The 20345-nt window shown below is 40.3% G+C and overlaps 1 protein-coding gene across 1 annotated transcript in view; it reads right to left on the reverse strand.

Moving 5' to 3' along the window:
* Nucleotides 1-20133, reverse strand: part of LOC122810814 (tyrosine-protein phosphatase non-receptor type substrate 1-like) — a 310868-nt gene extending 290735 nt beyond the window's left edge. The window contains exon 1 of the mRNA XM_044082374.1: nucleotides 19791-20133. Coding sequence (XP_043938309.1) covers nucleotides 19791-20067 — 277 coding nt within the window. The 5' untranslated portion in view covers nucleotides 20068-20133. The remainder of the gene's footprint in view (nucleotides 1-19790) is intronic.
* Between the last annotated feature and the right edge of the window lie 212 nt (nucleotides 20134-20345).

The following is a 20345-nucleotide window of genomic DNA, read 5'->3' on the forward strand; positions in this document are numbered from 1 at the left end:
CCATTTGCGCGGGGCTGTGCTGGGTTTAAACATCGGCGATCGCCGAAAAAAAATATATATATTTTTAATATATTTGCATCAGGTTACCTTGCCAATGGCCACATATTTGGCCATTGGCATGCTGCCTGACACACAAGCACCCTTTATTTGGAGCTGACATGGCTCCATTGCGGTTTTTGCAGAAACGTGGATCGCTAATCATCCTCATTTGCATGCTATTCGGCTGCAAGTGAGGTGATTAGCTTATCCACGCCCACTCCATGTAAGAGACATTTTAGCTTGTCTCTTACACGGACTTTGGGCTGTTCCTGGATGGCGAAGGCTGCATGGAGTCTTACACTACTCTTAGACTCAGTGCAAGCCTTCGTGAGTCCTGCCCATTGATATTCCTATTCTTTAAAACAGGTTTCAATGGTACAGAGTCATTAAAACCCATCCCTCTATGAGCCCCTAATCTAAAAATCCATTTCAATTCAGCTAGTTCTGTGTTATTTGTCATGTCCCCTAACCTCTCATTGACATTTAAAACCTGCAATACTTGAAATAAAAATGTATGTTCAGAACCCATAGCCAGCACATGCTTGGTCAATGCACTGTATTTCTCCCCCTTTCTCATGCAATAAAGGTGGTCCCTAATGCGTTCTTTAAGTTACCTGTTGGTTTTACCAACATAGAATCTGTAACATGTGGTACAAGATGCCACATAAACCAGATTCTTAGTATTGCAACTAGCCTTGGTTTTGATTTCCCACTGACATCTAGTTTCGGGATGTCTAAAGAGTCTAGACTGGTCTATATATACACAATAACTACAATTGCCACAAGTGCCCAATTCCATAAGAGATAGCTTATGACCAACATGTGGATAACAAAGTTGTTGTTTAAGACTCTTCATATTTTTTGTAAACAAATCTAGGGAACTGACCAACCTGCCTCTCAGTTCTTTCATCAACCAGCAAAATATGCCAGTATTGCTCAATCACATCCCTAACGCTATTAATATCTTGCGTGTATGAAATAACAAGTGGTAATCTTGTATCATACATCTCTCGTTTAGCTCCTTTCTCTACAACACGGGAAGACTGCGGTCTACCCTTTCTATTTCTTTCCTGGGTAACTTGCTCATAAACTGCAATAATCTCCCTCTCTGTATACCCTCTACCCATAAATTCATCTTTCAGGTCCAACAGACCTTCCATAAAATCATTGTCACTATTGGTGAGGCATGATAGTCTTAAAGCTTGCCTATTTAATATATTTGGGAACACATGGGGTGGATGCATGACAAATCTCTCCAAATAGGAAGTCTGATAACATTCTTTTCTATGCATCTTGGTCGTAAGTCCTAAGTCAGTCTGTACTACTGTCACATCTAAAAAATCAACTTGCTCCCTAGATTTATTTATTGTGAAATGTAAAAAAATCATTGCTTGTATTTATATCACAAAAAAATTTGTCCAAAGCCTCATCACTACCCCTCCAGCCTATGAAGAGGCCGTCAACAAAACGCCTGTATAACCTAACATTAGTATCCCCTTTGGGATGTATACATCGATACTCCCATTCATCCATAACAAGATTTGCATAAGAATTGGCACAGCTGGTGCCCATTGCCACACCAGCTGTTTGCCAATAACAAATATCTTTAAAAAAGAAAACATTATTTTCCAGTACAATCTCAATTAGCATACAAAGGAGATCAATCTGTTCACTTCCATGCATCCCATGTGAGGCTTTAGCCATAGCTAAGCCTTGGGAATTAGGTATACAGGTAAATAATGATGTGACGTCCAAAGTGACCAACCAGTCAAACTTCTCACCATTAGGCCCTCCACATACCTTATATAAATCTGTCAAAAAATTATGTGTATCCTTCAGGATCACAGGACATGCTCCCAACACCATTTTAATTGTCTGTCTATATACACTAAAACTGGCTACATGAGCCACCCTGCTCCAGCTACAATAGGCCTAAATTTGGGATGCAATGGATCCTTGAGGATTTTAGGTAAGCCATGCATTGTAGGCATCATTGGATCCCTTACCTGAAAAAAATCAAACAGTTCCTTACTCAAACATCCCATTTGCATACTTTCAAAAAGAGCCCTGTGAATACGTTCTTGCATATCATACATGACAATGGGTGAAATAGGTTTAGACACTTGTAAATCAGACAACATTTTAGTCATTTCCACATCATAGTATCCTGAGTCAAGAATCACAAATAATCCCCCCTTTGTCAACAGGGTGAATCACTATAGCTAGATTGTTACATAAGTCACATAATGCTTGTTTTTCAGCCCTACTCAAATTACCAACATTTCCAACTTTACCAACACCACACATAGTATAAAAATCTTTTTCACAACTCCTTAGGAACACCTCTATGTGCTCAGGCAACTTGGGAACAAACACACTAGGTTTTTTCAAAAAATCTGCAACATTGTCAACAGTTGACTCAACATCATACATTAATTTAAGTGCAACATTGCACACAATAGTTTTATACACTTGTAAAGCACACAGCATTTTAGTCATTTCCACATCACAGGTGTGGTAATGGGCACCAGCTGTGCCAATTCTTATGAAAATCTCGTTATGGATGAATTGGAGTATCAATGTTTACATCCCAAAGGGGATACTAATGTTAGGTTATACAGACATTTGTTGACGACCTCTTCATAGGTTGGAGAGGTAGTGATGACGCTTTGGACGATTTTTTTCGTGATATAAATACAATCAATGATTTTTCTATGTTTCCCGATAAATAAATCTAGGGAGCAAGTTGATTTTTTATATGTGACAGTAGTTCAGACTGACGTAGAACTTACGACCAAGATTCATAGAAAAGAATGTTGTCAGACTTCCTATTTGGAGAGATTTAGCATGCATTCACCCCATGTGCTCCCAAATATATTAAAAGAGGAAGCTTTAAGACTATCATGCCTCACTAATAGTGACAATGATTTTATGAAAGGTCTATTGGACCTGAAAGATCAATTTATGGGTAGAGGGTATACAGAGAGGGAGATTATTGCAGCTTATGAGCAAGTTACCCAGGAAAGAAATAGAACGGGTAGACCATATTTTTCCAATGTTGTAGAGAAAGTAGCTAAAAGTACAGTTTGGTACCTACCATAAATGTAGATGTTTGAGTGTTCACCCTGCTGCAGTCATCACACTTGGGTTATCCTGTCGTCAGGTGGTCCTGCAGTCGGCCTGAATTCCAAAGTCTTGGTCCGGTGTTGGTTACTGTCCTGTCTTCCCTGACATCAGTGTGCCAGGGGTATATAAGAGGCATCCAACGCCATTTTCTTCAGTTTTTCTTGCCCCAGATGTCAGGTGCCCCCCCCAAAAGGAGGTCACTATATAGTACCAATAATAAAAGTTTAGCACAAACAAAACATACCTCCAGCTATAACCAAATGCACCACAAAGGTGGTATCAGATTTTAAGGCATGGAAAGGTTTCAGTTAGGTCAGAGGTGATGGAGGGAGGGTAACCTGGACTGCAGCAGGGTGAACATTCGAACATCTACATTTATGGTAGGTACAAAACTGTACTATGTTCATCGTGTTACCCTGCTGCAGTCATCACACTTGGGTTGAATCCCAAAGCTAAGGATGGGAGGTGGAATCAAACAGGGTTAGAAGAGGCTAGAAGGCCCTGCAAAACTGCAGTGGCGAAGCCAGCTCTAGTCTTAGAGTAAAGAGGTAAGTGATGGTGTTTGGTGAAGGTGTGCACTGAACTCCAAGTTGCAGCTTCCAGAATATCCTTGGTTGGCACTCCCCTGAGGAAGGCTGTAGATGTAGCTGCTGTCCTGGTGGAGTGGGGCATTATGCTAGCAGGAACTGGTTTTCCATGATGGGTGTAGCAAAAACATATGCAATGTCCTATCCATTTGGAAATGGTCTGTTTTGAGATAGCCTTTCCTTGTGATGCTGTAGCATAGGATACAAAAAGCTGGTCAGATTTTCTGAAAACCTTAGTTTTATCCAAGTAGTAACGTAGTTGCCTGTGAATGTCCAAGGAGTGCAGCAGTCTTTCTCCTTTGTTCTGTGGATTTGGGAAAAAGGTGGGTAAATGGATGGTTTGATTTAGAGCCACACTGGATACCACCTTTGGCATAAAGGAGGGGTAGTTTGTAGAGAAACTCTGTCTTGATGAAAAATGAGGAAAGGCTCTACTGCTATTAGTGCCTGTAGCTCTGAGACTCTTCTGGCTGAAGTAATTGCTAGCAGCAGGGCAGTCTTCCATGATATAAACTTTAAATCAGCTGAGAAAGCTGGCTCAAAAGGTGGCAGCGTAAGTTTTTCCAGAACAAAGTTGAGGTCCCAAGTTGGCATTGGTGCTCTCCTAGGAGGCCTTATGTTTTTGGCCCCTCTGAGGTACTGCCTTAGAAGTGGATGTGAAAATAAGGGAGGATCCGTGTTGTAGTGAGCTGAAATAGCTGAGGCGTGGATTTTAATAGATGAAAAGGAAAGTCCTTTGTGTAACATCTCAGTTAAATATTGTAGAATCTGAGGTATGTCCGGCTCACGGGGATTTTGGCCTTTAGCTTGGTTCCAGGCGCAAAATCTTTTCCATTTATCTGAGTAGGCTTTCCTGGTGCTGGGCCTCCTGGCCTCCAGAATGACATCCATAACAGCTTGTGAAAGAGGAGCTGGCTGGTTGCTTAGGTGATTTGCCATGCAGCCAAATTTAAGGTTTTGAGCTGGCTGTGTAGAATCTGACTGTCTTGCTGTGAGAGCAGATGAGGAATTTGTGGTAAAGTCCATGGTGGGTCATGGGCCATGTTCCTTAGTAGTGGGTACCAGTGCTGGCGTGGCCAGTCTGGGGCAATGAGTATCATTTGGGGTCTCTCCATTCTGACTTTCAGCAGCACCTTTGTGAGAAGGGGCAATGGAGGGAAGGCATATACTGTCAACATTTTCCAACTGAATGAGAGTGCATTCACTTTCCAAGCTTGATGGTGAAATGTCTTTGTATAAAATTTTGATAGCTGATAGATTTGGGGGTTGGCAAACAGGTCTATGTCTGTGCGCCCCCATTTTTGAGTTATCATTGCAAATACTTGTGGATGCAGTTTCCACTTGTGGGGATCCATGATGTTCCTGCTTAGGTCGTCTGCCAATGTGTTCTTTTTTCCTGGCAGGAATTGTGCTTGTAATTGAACTTGGTAAGCCAGTGCTGTGCTCCACAAGGTCATTGCTTGCCTGCATAGAGGGTAGGAGTGTGTACCCCCTTGCTTGTTTATGTACCGCATTACTGTGGTGTTGCCTGTCCTTATTATAAGCTGTCTTGGATGTAAGAGGTCCTTGAATGCTGTCAGAGCATTCTGTACAGCTAGCATTTCTTTTTGATTGATGTGCAAATTTCTTTGATCTGTCCATATGCCTTGAACGCACTGTCCTGCCATGTGTGCCCCCCAGGCATAGTCCGATGCATCTGTTGTCATGGTTTGCCTGGCTGGGGGTAAGGTGAAAGGCTGACCCTTGTTGAGGTGACATGCCTGTGACCACCATAGAAACTCCTGTTGAAGGCAAGGAATGAGAGGTATCATTGTTTCCAAGCTGTGGCTGTGTTGAGTCCATATGCTTTTCAGGTACCATTGTAATTTCCTCATATGCAGTTTTGCAAATGGTATTAGTAGTATGCAAGATGCCATGAAGCCCAAGGCCTGCAGAATTTTTCTTGCAGGGAGTTGGGTCTTTGTTGCCATTATTTTGAAGTATTGAGTTATTTGTAGTTGTTTGTCTGGCGTCAGATAAGCCATCTGGGCCATTGTATTCAAACTGGCACCCAGGAATGTCATGTTTTGTGAGGGCACTAGTTTTGATTGCTTTTCGTTTACTGTGTACCCTAGGCAACTTAGAAGGTGTTTTACAAACGCCAGATGTTGTAAGAGAATGTCCTTGCTTTCTGCTTGGATGAGGCAATCGTCCAGGTATGGGTATATTTGAATTCCTCTTTGTCTGCAGTATGCAATTACTGGTGCCAGGCATTTTGTGAAGACCCTGGGTGCAGTAGATAAGCCAAAGGGCAGTGCAGAGAATTGGTAATGGGTTGAACCTGCAATGAAATGGAGGTATCTTCTGCAATTTTGTCTGATAGGGACATGCAGGTATGCCTCCTTGAGGTCCAACATTACTAGCCAAGCCTTCTTGCCCAACATGGGAAGAAGCTGCTGTAGTGTTAGCATTTTGAATTTGGGTACTTGCAAGTAGGTGTTTAGAATTGAAAGGTCCAGAATGGGTCTCCATGCATTGTCCTTTCTGGGGACTAGAAAGAGCCTTGAGTAAAATCCTTGGCCTTGCTCCTGTGTAGGTACCAGTTGAATGGCTCTCATGTCCATGAGAGCTGTAATTTGTTTTTGTGCCTCTGTCCATTGATTTTGTGGCAGTTTTGGCATTCCTTTTAGCCTTGGCAAAGTGTGAAAATGGAATCTGTATCCTTGTGAGATAATGTCTAGGACCCATTTGTCCTTTGTAATGATGTGCCAGTTGTCTGCAAAAAGTGCTAATTTTCCTCCCAAGGGAGCTGCCAAGAGAGCTTTGCTTGGCAGTTTGAGGTTTAAGTCATTGTGTTTGTCTTCTAGTAGTTTGGTGCCTGTCTTCTCCTCCCTTCTGTGTTGCAGTGCCCCATTAGCGAGGTTTGTAAGGGATTTGTGCTTGACCTCTGCCCCTTGGGCGTCTGTATTTACCCCTCTGTGGTCTGTCAGAAGCTGGAAAGGACCAATTTTATGTTGGCCAATTTCTGCTGAAGCGTGGGGTTTGTACCTGTAAGAAATCTTTGACCGTCTGCATAGATTTTGCCTTATCCTGCATTTTCTTTAAAACCTCTTCTGCTTTAACCCCAAATAAGACATCCTGCTGTAAGGATGCATCTAGTAACTTTGCTTTAACATGATCAGGCAGAGTTTGTTCCTTTAACCAAGCATGCCTACGTATAACAGACCCAGTAACAGCTGCTCTACAGGAAGCTTCCAAGGAATCAAATCCACATTGTAAAGTATGTTTGCCCACCTGTTCAGCTGCATGCAACAGATCCTGCATTTCCTTGAATTCAGACTGTTGAGGGTGCATGCTCATCTTTTGTTTTAATTGAGACATTAGGAATTGCTGGTATTTCAGCATGTGAAATTGACAATTTAGTGCTCTCATAGCTAGAGTAGCTGAGGTGTAAACCTTCTTCCCCCACCTATCTAGTGCTCTGGAGTCCCTTTCAGAGGGTACAGGATTTTTAGCCATAGAAGCCTTAGCCCCTTTGGGACCCTGGGAGATTGTCTCTGGGTCAGCAACAGGGCTTTTGTAAAGGAATTTGTGTGAGTCAGGCACTCTATAATATTTGTCTGGTTTGGCTGGAGCAGGAGGCAGAGAATCTGGATTTAGACTAGATTCTAAGTAAACATCATCCATAATGTCTAAAACTGGAGGGATAGCAAGTGGTCTCTGCTGGGGAAGTAAAAGAAACTCTCTGAGCCTTTTCATTGAGTCGGAGTAGTCCTGACCTTCCCAGTGGAAATGTTCCCTCATGGTATGTAAGGTTTCCCCAAAGGAATAGTCTTCAGGGGGAGAAGCTGAGGGAATGGAATCTTCAGCATCAGAATCTTCATAAGGGGGAAAGGATTAATCCTGTTCCTCAGAGGAGTCTGAGGAAATAGACACTTGATCAGAGGAGGCATAATCCTCCTCTTGTCTAGGCCTTTTGTCTGGGGGGGGGTTGGGAACACCTGATCAAAGAAATCAAATCTTCAGCCATTTTAAGCATCTGTTTCTTAGGCATGGGGCCTTGAACTGGAGACTGATGTGCAGTCTTTTTTGGTTTTAGAGGAGTCTTAAGCTTACCATAAGATTTTATGGTGAGAGTAGTTGGTCTGAAGACACCTTCTGCAACCAAAGGTGTTTCCACAGCACCGGCTTCTCCTTCTGCAATGTTGTCAGTAGGGCCTAAAGAAAATGGCTGTGTCGGCCTAGTACTCTCTGCTTGAGAATCCGAAGTGGTCTGGGGTTCCAATTCTGCGGTCACCAGGGGCTGTGTAGGCGCCTCACTGAAAACTGGATAACCGGCGACCAGCCCAGCCGAGGCCTTGGAGTCTGGCTTGGATCTAGGCTGCTTGTCTTTATCTTTGCATTTTTTATGCACGCTGGTAGTCGGTTGCTCCGACGGCATAATATAATTAAATTTCCTACAGAAGCAGTGTCGTGCGAAATCAAAGCGTCGCTTTATAGTTCGCTTATTGAACCTAGCACAAAACCGACAACCAGTAATGTCGTGATCTGGGCCTAGGCAAGGTAAACAATAAGAATGAAAGTCCTTATGAGGTATTTGCTTCCCACAAGAAATGCAATTGTTAACTTTTTCTGACATCGGACTGAGGCATGAAAAGGTTCCCCAATGGGGTACTTAGCTTTGAAGACTTCGGACTGAAATTCGATTAGAAAATCTCAGGTGTCGGCCGACCGGCACTTGCGAACTGCTTCTGCTTCTGGCACCACGCGGCAAGAAAGACTGAAGAAAATGGTGCCGGATGCCTCTTATATACCCCTGGTGCACTAACGTCAGGGAAGAAGCGACAGCAACTGACGCCGGACCAAGACTTTGGAATTCAGGCCAACTGCGGGACCGCCTGACGACAGGATAACCCAAGTGTGATGACTGCAGCAGGGTAACATGATAAACATTGAGAGATTTATGATACAAGATTACCGCTTGTTATTTCGTATACGCAAGATATTAATAGCGTTAGGGATGTGATTGAGCGCAACTGGCATATTTTGCTTGTTGATGAAAGAACTGAGAGGCAGGATGGTCAGTTCCCTAGATTTGTTTACAAAAATATGAAGAATCTTAATCAAAAACTTTGTTACCCACGTGTTGATCATAAGCCATCTCTTATGGAATTGGGCAAGAAAGCTTGTGGCAGTTGTAGTTATTGTGTATATATAGACCAGTCTAGATTCTTTAGACATCCCGAAATTAGACATCTATGGAAAATCAGAACCAAGGCTATTTGCAATATTAAGAATCTGGTTTATGTGGCATCTTGTACCACGTTACAGATTATATGTTGGTAAAACCAACAGGTAACTTAAAGAACGCATTAGGGGTCACCTTTATTGCATGAGAAAGGGTGAGGAATACAGTGCTTTGGCCAAGCATGTGCTGGCTATGTGTTCTGAACATACATTTTTATTTCAAGTATTGCAGGTTTTAAATGTCAATGAGAGGTTAGGGGACATGACAACACAGAACTAGCTGAACTGAAATGGATTTTTAGATTAGGGGCTCATAGAGGGATGGGTCTTATTGACTCTGTACCATTGAAACCTGTTTTAAATAATAGGAAGATCAATAAATTTACTGTTAGTGTAGATAGCAGATATTTATGTGATGCTTGGAGTTCACTGGCCAGTCTGTAGTTTTATGTACCCAGGAAGTATTATGATGTGTTTTATTGTGTTTTATATAAGGCTGTATCTTTAAGGATTTTGGAGGGAAATTAATTGCTTTAATTAGTCATGGTATTTATAGAGTGTTATTAGTTTTATGTTTTTGTGTCTGAAGAAGTAACTGTGTTACGAAAGCGCTCACACAATAAATGATATTTGGATTTTATTGCTGTTCCTTTTCCGAATTTTGGGACTTGTTTTTTGAATTGCTGCTCTGGGATTTTGCTCACTTGGGACTGACATTTGTAAAAAATATTATGTATCTACATAATATCACTTTCCTAACTGCTGTGTCAAACAATTTTGCTAAACTGCACTGAAGTGGTATCCTACTTCCTCTTTGCAGTCCTTAACATGCAAACACTGACTAATTGTCATTTAAGCATTATCAATACTGTTTGTGCGGACATATCAACACCTCTTCAGCAGTGGCCACAACTCTTAACATCTTGCATACTTTGTATAGTTTTGGGCTGTCCTATAAAGTTACAAGAAATGTTGTCAGTATAACATTTTCTTGCAGTTTTGTTTGTTTTGAAATTCTGAGAACACTGTATTTCTCACTTACAGCTTTGCTAAGGTTTTGTACAATGAGTGGGATACTTGAGCCCACTAGTTTGTGACACTGGAAGGCTGAAGTTAGCAGGATCGCTGCTGCCTAGGTATTACACTGACTTGTTATGAAGATGCGTGATTCTCCTGTCATGAGTTGTTCTATGGCTAAAAAGCCCAGTTATAAAAAGGTGAATATAAGGGAAGCTGTGGTATATATATATATATATATATATATATATATATATATATATATATATATATATATATATATATACACCGCTCACCTCCCTATTAACTAAGCCAAACCTACAAATACAGGTTAGGACTTGTGGTGCCATTTTTAAATCCCCTTGCCCTAGCAAAACAACTCCTTGTCCTTCAGGTGGTGTGCGGTCCATAAGTGTGTTTTCTTTTTATGCAGTGTAATAATCTGTAAAATTGTTCTGCTTTGAAAGCTTCTCTGATAGCCGAATAGGCTCTGTGTTGTTTTGAACTATGATAACTTTGTAACGCTATGCTACCTGGGTTTGAGTGTGTTCTACCGCGTGGTGTGCTATCTGCTTTGAGGGTACCCTCTGTATTTTCTGCATTACCAGAGCTGCTATTCACTACTGAGAGCTTCTAGTAAGTTTGACCGGCTATTTAATTGTCGATTATAGACCATAGCGTTACTCACTGTGATCTAAACCAGTTGCGCACCTATCTTGTGCTCTGGTACACGGATAGCACTATAAAACACTAAACAAGATATAGAGGGAGTTTTTTTCCTCCATAGCAGCTACTCTACTTGCTATCCGGAGAGGTTTTAATTATAAATTGCTTACAGCCTACTATTATTGTGCTCAGGCACAGAGCGCTGTACTCTATTACCTATCTCAACCATCGGATATTTTTACCAAGCACAACAACGTGGGTTTTTTGCTATCAGGGCTATTGTTATCGATCTGCTTGCTGAAACTGGCTCATACAATTAATCGGAAGCTGTGTTCTGAAAAGCCTAACTTAGTACGTCTGATGTAAAACGTACTACTGCTGTTTTAGCCTGTGCAAATTACCTAGCTATTTAAAATTACCAACTGGCTCATACAATTAATCAGAAGCTGTGTTCTGAAAAGCTTAACTTAGTATGTCTGATGTGAAATGTACTTACTGACATTACTGTTGTTTTAGCCTGTGCAAATTGCCTAGCTTTGTAAAATTACCTTACCGTCCTTACCACATGTATTTTCTGATTGTTGTTTATCTATCTTGTTGTTTTGGAAATGGTTTAAGCTTATATTCAGGGTTTTATGTGCTCTGTTCCACAGGAAAGGTTCTACTGAATATAGCATTCTTACATGACTGCGAAGGTTGTACCAACTGTTAACCTGCTGGGTTTACTTTCTTTATCCTTATCTAATCTTTTATAGTAATTAGGAATTACGTGAAGGTGACTGTAGTAGTTAAATGCTTTTTTTCCATGTGCCACACAACTAGGTGTTCAGGAGTCTATATGCTGCTTACCTGTGTTTTAAACTGCACTGCTTCTTACACTCCACTCAGCTACTGACTTGCACTCCTCCTCACCATTTCACCTCCCACTCCTGCATAGACTTTAACATAGTTGCCATTTTATAATTATTTCTTCTGTCTCTTTTTCAGCTTATAAGCCTTGTGCTGAGACACAGGCTGTGCCCCCATCAGCAACCTTGCAAGATAAAAGGAATCCCAACTGAACTGAAGGGAATACCCAACCTGTAAGCCCTACATGAACTACCTAGGCTTTCTTCGCTTAGCCTCACAGTGTAGGTGATAGCCTACAGTTTTTTAGGTATTTAACTATACAATTGTGAGTGCTTTAAGGTAGAACTATTTGTAAGGGCCAGCACACCCGTGGACCTACCCCCGAGCCCGTCCATCCCTATATTACTTTTTCCTCCTTACCTCCTAACTAGCTTAGTGAATTTAGTGTAATTTCCCTACATATGCCACTAGAGGGCAGCAGAACATAAGGCGTGTAAAGCTGTATTTTACTGCTAGCCGAACTCCACTAGCTCTGCTGAGCAGCCATTCTCAGTTATCTCTGTTATTACTTTTACTTCTAGAAATTACCCCCACCCCTGAAAGATATTAAAAGGAATTAACCCCCCACCCCTGAAAGATATTAAAAGGAATGAACCTTTTAGTCATAAATATAAAAAACCTAGACAGCTTATTCTACTGTCACTTACTACTCCTGCTATATAGAACTCTTTTAATAATACCTTCTCCCCTACACACCTAGACCAAATGCTCACCCCTTTTTATGTCTTATGATAAGTAGATACAGAAAGTGCCTCTTACCTACCCAAAGCCTTGTAGAACACAGTCTCACTGTATAACTGATTACCTCTCAGCCTTTCTCAGCTCTGACCTGCTCCGTTCGCCCTGCAAGCTCACTCCGCTCCCCTTTCCTACCCCCAATTCCCACCCAAACCCAGTAACCCTAGACTTGTACTTCCTTTGCCACACCCTCTCTCTCAACCTTCCAATCCTATCCTTACACCAATCTATATAATTTAACTAAACCTCTCCTATCTGCCTTTCTCCATACACTTTGCATCCAGTACCTCCTCTCGACATACTTACTCTTATTTCATTTACCTATACCACTCCTTCTCTCAAAGGACTCTACAAACCCCATACATCATTTTGTCTTCTCTAAGCCCAGTTATTACAGTAGCAGTATATGCAACCCTAACAATATGTATACAACAACAAAACCCTTTCTAACCAAGTTAATACTCTTAACTACTCTCATACCTGTCCTCACCACTGCTTATCTCCTCACATCCATTGAAAAAGTGAATTATTACCACTTTAACTACTCCCCTAAACAAACATCTACTCAAAATGATATCCTTACCCATTTTCTAACAAATACCACATCCACTCCTTGTTACCTGCTAGCCAAGTACCATCGACTCACACATATCAAATTTAATAACACCACTGTAAGGAAGCTGAAATATCTAACCAGCTTCATTAACTACCTGGTCTCTGGCCTAAAAACACCCACCTTTAAAGACAGTGACATCCACCCTAACCCAGGCCCAACAAATGTCCCCACTTTATTAACTCATTCTACCACTCTCTCCACCCTAACAACTCAAACCAGTCTCTCTAATTCCTTACTTATAGGTCATCTCAATATCCGCAGTATTAATAACAGAATTGCCCAGCTCCACGCCCTCCTTGATATCCATTCCTTTGATATCTTATGTCTGACTGAAACGTGGTTAAAACCTGGAGCTAAAGATAATGAGATAAATCCCCAGGTTATAATATATTGAGACTCGACCGCATAAAACGCAGGGGAGGGGAGTAGCACTATTGTTTAAATCCATGCTACAGATTACCTCGATACCTTATAATCCACCTCAAGATAGTAAGGCCGAAGTCCTTATCTCCTGACTTCAGCTTAACCCTAGCAAAGCCCTATACATCATCTGTATCTACCTACCTCCTGGTAATAACAGTACTACAATAGAGGACATTCTAAGCTGGGTGTCTACTACGTACCCACAAGAAACCATTATACTAGGAGACTTTAATACAGACTGGAAATGTGTAAACACAGATAACCCTTCAACACTTATTAATCTTCATGGCTTTAGTCAAATAATTACCACCACCACTAGATTTAACAAACCCATCAACAAAGAGAGTATCTTAGATTGGATACTTATTAATAAACAGCAACAAATCTACAAGGTAGGAACTCTACCAGATGACTTAAGTGATCATATGTTAACTTACCTTATAAGACAAAAGAATGACATCTCTAACAACCCCTCTAATAGGATCTCACAAACCAACAAATGCTTTAACCCTCTAATTTTCCAAAATGAACTTAATGCCTGTAACTGGAACCCACTAAAGACTCTCCCTCTTGAGGAGGCTGTTAAATATTTTAACTCTAAATTCTTATCTATCCTTGATAATCATGCACCTAAACGGTCAATCAGAACTAAGTCCAAACCAGCCCCCTGGCTCTCAAAAGATACTAAACAACAGATACTGCTTAGGAATAAATCTTGGGCTAAGTGGAGAGCATCCAAAAACATCTCTGAGCATGAAACATTTAGACATTTAAGAAATATTACAAAAAAAGCAATACTCACTGATAAAAAAACTACTATTCTAAACTACAGCAATCACACCATAACAATCCACAAAAGTTCTGGTCTAGCTTAAATAGACATCGATACCCAAGGCACTCTAGTATTTCACACCCTCTAGGGTCTGATAACAATTCCTCCCATCAAACTGCCAATGCCTTCAATACCTTCTTCACAGACACCATAAAATCTCTAGCCTGTCAAATCTCTACAAACAACTCTAATATCCCTACCTCTTTACCTAATACTCTCCCTACATTCCAAATACAACCCATAACTACCTCGTACATCCAAAAACGTATCCAAAAACATAAGCCACGTACACCCTCTGCTGATCATATACCATCTGAATACCTGCAAAAAGCAGCTAAAGCAATTGCTTATCCAGTATCCATACTTATAAACAGAACCATAAAAGAAGGAGCCATTCCTGACATCTGGAAAATCTCCCACATTATCCCCTTACACAAAGGCGGTAACTCCAATGATTATTCCAACTATAGGCCTATAGCTCTCATCTCCCTTAGCAAAAGTTATGGAAAAATGCATTCACCATCAAGTAATAAACCACTTAACCCTACATAATATACTAGCTAACTGTCAGCATGGCTTCAGGCCATTCCATAGTACCACCACAGCTCTGCCATCTTTCACCGACTCCATCAATAAAAACCGTAATAACAACATCCTCTCATCAGTCCTCTTTATTGATCAGTCAAAAGCTTTTGATATGGTCAACCACCCTCTACTCTTAAAAACTCTTGAATCCCTTTCTCTAGACTCCAAGGCTGTTCTCTGGTTCAAGTCCTACCTTACCAACAAGCAACAAGCAGTCCTCTGGTAGAATAATCTTTCTGCCCTCCTGCCAGTCTCCCTCAGAGTCCCACAGGGCTCCATTCTAGGTCCACTTTTATTCTCTTTATTCATCAACGACCTACACATAGCAATCCCTCAAGCTACCTGCATACAATATGCAGATGGTTCCACACTCATATGGTCGGCTAACTCCACATCCAAACTACAATCTCTAACCCAGACAGGATTTAACACAGTAGAGTCTTGGTTCTTGAAATGCTGCCTCCTTTTGAACACTAAGAAAACCAAACTCTTACTCTTCACACCTAACAGTGAGTCCCCCCTATAAATCTCTCTATCAAATCGAATAATGGCACACTTATAACCCCGACTCTACCACCAAACTTGCAGAAATCATAATTGACAGTAACCTTACCTTTGATAACCATACAAATAACACTATTATAACCGTAAATAGAAAATTGGGCTCACTATACAGAATAAAACCCTTCTTAACACAAACAGCCAGAACTACAATTGCCCACTCCCACCTAATCTCAACTTTACTCTATGCTTCCTCCATTTATACTAACCTAAAGAAAAACAATCTTGCTAAACTAGCCAACTCCTATAAGAATATTGCCAGATTTGCCACTGGGAACTCATTTAGAACACACCACTGTCTGAACCTACAGCAGCTAAACTGGCTCGAATTAAAAAACATCTTGATATTCTCCAACTTACCGTTGTCCATAGGATTGTCTACCAACCTAACAACACACCGATACTCTCTAACCTTATTACCCCCTATACAAACCTCAATTCCTTACGCTCTTCCACCAAACTACTGGCTACCATAAGCAAGTCCAATAACTTGGCAGGTGACTCCTTGTTTTCTAATACCGCTGGAAAATATTGGAACCTGTTACCATCATAGGTTCATAGGTTCATCGGTTCATACTAGGCTATCTGCCCTGGGGCAATTATAAGCCTAGCCCGATTCTGTATGGCTTACGCCACCCCTTGATTTGAGTATACTGTGCTCTTTTTAAGGTTTAGTTTACTGTGCCTTTGTCTAATAGTGACACGGGAGTAATCCCTGGGACAAACCTACGATCCCCCATCCACTTATCGAGATTCTTCTTGAAGAGATTCAGTGAGGTGCTCTGCCTTACATGAACTGGAATTCTATTCCAGAGCTAAGGGAGCCTCTGGGTTATGAACCTGTCCCTCCAGCAAGTTCTATTTATTTCTGTGCTGAGGTTTAAGTCCCTCGAGCGTGTGGCTCTAAGGGATTTAGATTTACTGAGGTGGAGCATGTCCATTAATTCTGGATTTGACATAGCTTTATATGTCAGGCATAGACCGCCTCGAAGTAGGTGGTATGCAACTGAGTAGAGCTGGAGTTTTTTTAACCGAGCAGCATATGGCATCTGTTTGAGACCCTTGATCCTCTTGGTGAGATACTTTTGGGGTCTTTCTAATTGCTGCAGGTGTCGGGTAAGGTACATCCCAAAAGGGGCATTGTATTCTATGATGGGCCTGATGAGGGATGAATAAAGGGGCACGATTACCTCTCTTGATCTAGATGTGAAACCCTTCGTGATGAGGTGGGCTATGTAGAAGGTCTTTCTAACCACTATCAGATCTAACTTTACTTCCCTCCTTTCCTCTCTTTAAACAAAGTCTCAAGAAACAAAATGGTTATGTCCTTGCTGCTACCCTGACTAATTTCTCTGCCTTAGCTATTGCCCTATCTCTTTATTGCCTCCCTCCACCAATTAATACTTTTTCTCCTTGGGAAGTATAAACTGTCTTAATTTTTATTCTTACAACTAGGAACTGAGTTGAAGGAAATTGTGTATGTATTGTAAGCTACCTCACATATCTTTATGAATGTGTGTCTTATCCTTTTAGGTCTTAGTTTCATAAATAGTATTATCTCTTTAGCTAATGCTCTCTGTTTATTTTAACATAATTTTCATTTATAATAATGTAGAAAATCCTTTATGTTGTGTTGCTCAAATAAGAATGAATTCTTTTTAAACTAGCAAATACTCTGTTATTTTTAACATAATTTTCTTTCATAATTGTAATGTGAATTTTTTTTATGTAACTTTTGGAGCTTTTCTCCCCAGGCCTCTGCTGAAAATGGAAATATATACAGTTGGACTAGCCCGGTTAACAAATGTAAAATAAATAAATTATATATATATATCTACTATATATACCTCTACTATTTTCCATCTTTATAAATGACCTTTACCTAGCTACTCCTCTATCAACTTGCATTCAATATGCTGATGATACAACCATTATCTGCTCAGCCCCAACACAGTCAGAACTTTATTCCCTTACACAAAATACCTTCACTACCATAGAGCAATGGTTCTCCAACCATTGTCTCCTCCTTAACCCAAAGAAAACCAAACTCCTGATTTTTACGCCCACCATCTTGTCTCCCTCCATTAATTTCTCACTCACAGCCAACAATGGCATCCTTATCGCCCCAGACAATAACACCAAACTACTAGGCATTACAATTGACAACCAACTCAAATTTGACACACACATTGACTCTACAATAAAATCAACTAACAGAAAACTAGGCTCTCTGTATAGAATTAAATCTTTCCTTACTCCTGAAGCCAGAACCACTAGCTAGAACCCACTTAATCTCTTCCCTTTTATATGCCTCCCCAATCTATACAAATCTTTCTAAATATAATCTTACCAAACTAACTACGTCTTATAACAATATTGCCAGATTTGCTACAGCATCTCCATATAGGACTCACCATTGTTCTAATCTTAAAAAACTAGGGTGGCTAGAATTACCCAACCTTATACACTTTGACCAACTTACAATCGCCCATAAAGCTCTCTACCACCCAGACAATACCCCAATGCTCTCCACCCTCATAAAACCCTATAGGAATCTGAAAGACCTGGTCTCCTCTAACAAAATACTGATTCAGACTTCTTTCTAAGAACTCAGCAGGTGACTCCACATTTTCAAACTCAGTTGGGAAACTATGGAATCAACTACCTCAAGACCTCACCACTCAAACATCAATCCCACTATTTAAAACTAAACTTAAACTCTTCTTTTCCAACCATTGGCTTTGCTCTTGCAATAACCCAGACTAACCCTTCATATTTCCCTGCTATGAGATTTTTTTCCACCCTCTCTTTATCTCGTATATCTAACTCTCTACATAACTCTCTACAAAGCTGTTTCTATTACCTCACTTCTAATAAAGGAACTAAATCTCTACTTTTCATCTTCTTATAAAGATGTATTAGACTAACTAGGTACTTTATCTGTACTGTCATACTGTACACTTTTCTAAGTAATAGAGAGACTACGTACCTCATATTGTACTCAAATGATTTTAATTCTAACAGAAGGTTTAAAGTATATGTTATTAGATATTATTTGTATATGCTGATATATTCTGATAAAGTTTTTGTTTTAGTCTTACTATAGTAGTACTGTAGAGGAGCTTTTCTCCCCGGGCCTCCACTGAAAATGGACATGTATCCAGTTGGACTAGCCCGGTTAACAAATGTAAAATAAATAAATAAATATATATATATATATATATATATATATATATATATATATATATATACACACACACACACACACACACACACACACATATATGTATGCTGATCTATTATTTGCAAAGTTGCTAGTAGCATTTTCATTTTGCATGGTTGAAGCATGTAAATGACATCAGCTCTTCTCGAATGATGCAAATTAAAGATCAGCATCGACAAGTTACACAGGTCTATATTTATACAGGGGGTGTTTCCTGTTACACAGGTCTATATTTATACAGGGGGTGTTTCCTGTTACACAGGTCTATATTTATACAGGGGGTGTTTCCTGTTACACAGGTCTATATTTATACAGGGGGTGTTTCCTGTTACACAGGTCTATATTTATACAGGGGGTGTTTCCTGTTACACAGGTCTATATTTATACAGGGCATGTTTCCTGTTACACAGGTCTATATTTATACAGGGGGTGTTTCCTGTTACACAGGTCTATATTTATACAGGGGGTGTTTCCTGTTACACAGGTCTATAGTTATACAGGGGGTGTTTCCTGTTACACAGGTCTATATTTATACAGGGGGTGTTTCCTGTTACACAGGTCTATATTTATACAGGGGGTGTTTCCTGTTACACAGGTCTATAGTTATACAGGGGGTGTTTCCTGTTACACAGGTCTATATTTATACAGGGGGTGTTTCCTGTTACACAGGTCTATATTTACAAAGGGTGTGTTTCCTGTTACACAGTCCTACATTTATATACGGTGTGTTTCCTTTTTATCACTAAACTACAAAACGAAGCACCAAAATAAAATAAAACCGCCACCACAGATCCTTTTTAGTGTGTTTTTTTTGTCAAATTTTTAAACAGCTGTGCTCAGGTCTGGCACTGTAATGCTGAGTGTAACTTTATTTTCAGGCATCACTAGTAACTGCAAGATTCTTATTACACAGAAAACATCCCCTTGTTCTATTGTTACGTACAAATATGACCAGGCTGGTTGGATAGCTTGCCTTTGTGTAGTGTTGTGCTGTCATCTTATGCTGTAGTTTTGTTAGATTTTTGCATAAAGTATTCAGGTTTCCTTTTTTATATACAGAAAGACCTTGATAAAACATACTACATAGACTAAAGTGAATTGCACAGCATTTTTGCAATCATAAATCTTTTTGTACATATACTACAAAGTTATGTACACAGAGGTAATTAACCTGTATTGATAATACACTTACATAGTGTTTTATTCCTTATAATTCCTACATTAATGATTTTTTTTACTTACTGTTTACATAAAGGTGTGTTCCTGATCCATTTGCAGCCACAGTTACCTTGTCAGATTTGAACTTCACACAGTAATACACCCCAGCATCTTCTAAGCGAATAAGTGTAAATGCGATGGACTGATCAGTTTCTCTTGTAGGGCCTTCCTTTACAGTCCTATTCACTCGTGGGTCTGGTTTCTCACTTTCAGACTGTGAGTACAGGAGCTGCTGCTGCTGATTGCCCCCCTTGTACCATCGGACAGGTCCGAGAGATTCTTCTGACAAAGTGCAGTTCATTATTGCAGTATTCCCTTCTTTGACAGTAACAGATGGGGTCTGGTATATTGTCAGTCCAAAAGTACCTGAAATAAATAAAGGTTAAGAAGTAAAAACTTATAGTCCAAGTTTTCCTTTGAAAGAAACATATTAACCATTCTTTGTGAGTTCTTCAATAAACAAGACAGTAAGCTTAAACAATGATGGGAGGATAACAAATCAGGTATAGACAGCCGTGGTACAATCAGAAATGGCCAAACAAAAACTATGTTTAGCAAAATGTCTGCTGACTGTGATGT

This window comes from Protopterus annectens, chromosome 9.part0 (assembly GCF_019279795.1).
Source record: "Protopterus annectens isolate FY-2018-M chromosome 9.part0, PAN1.0, whole genome shotgun sequence".
NCBI lineage: Eukaryota > Metazoa > Chordata > Ceratodontiformes > Protopteridae > Protopterus > Protopterus annectens.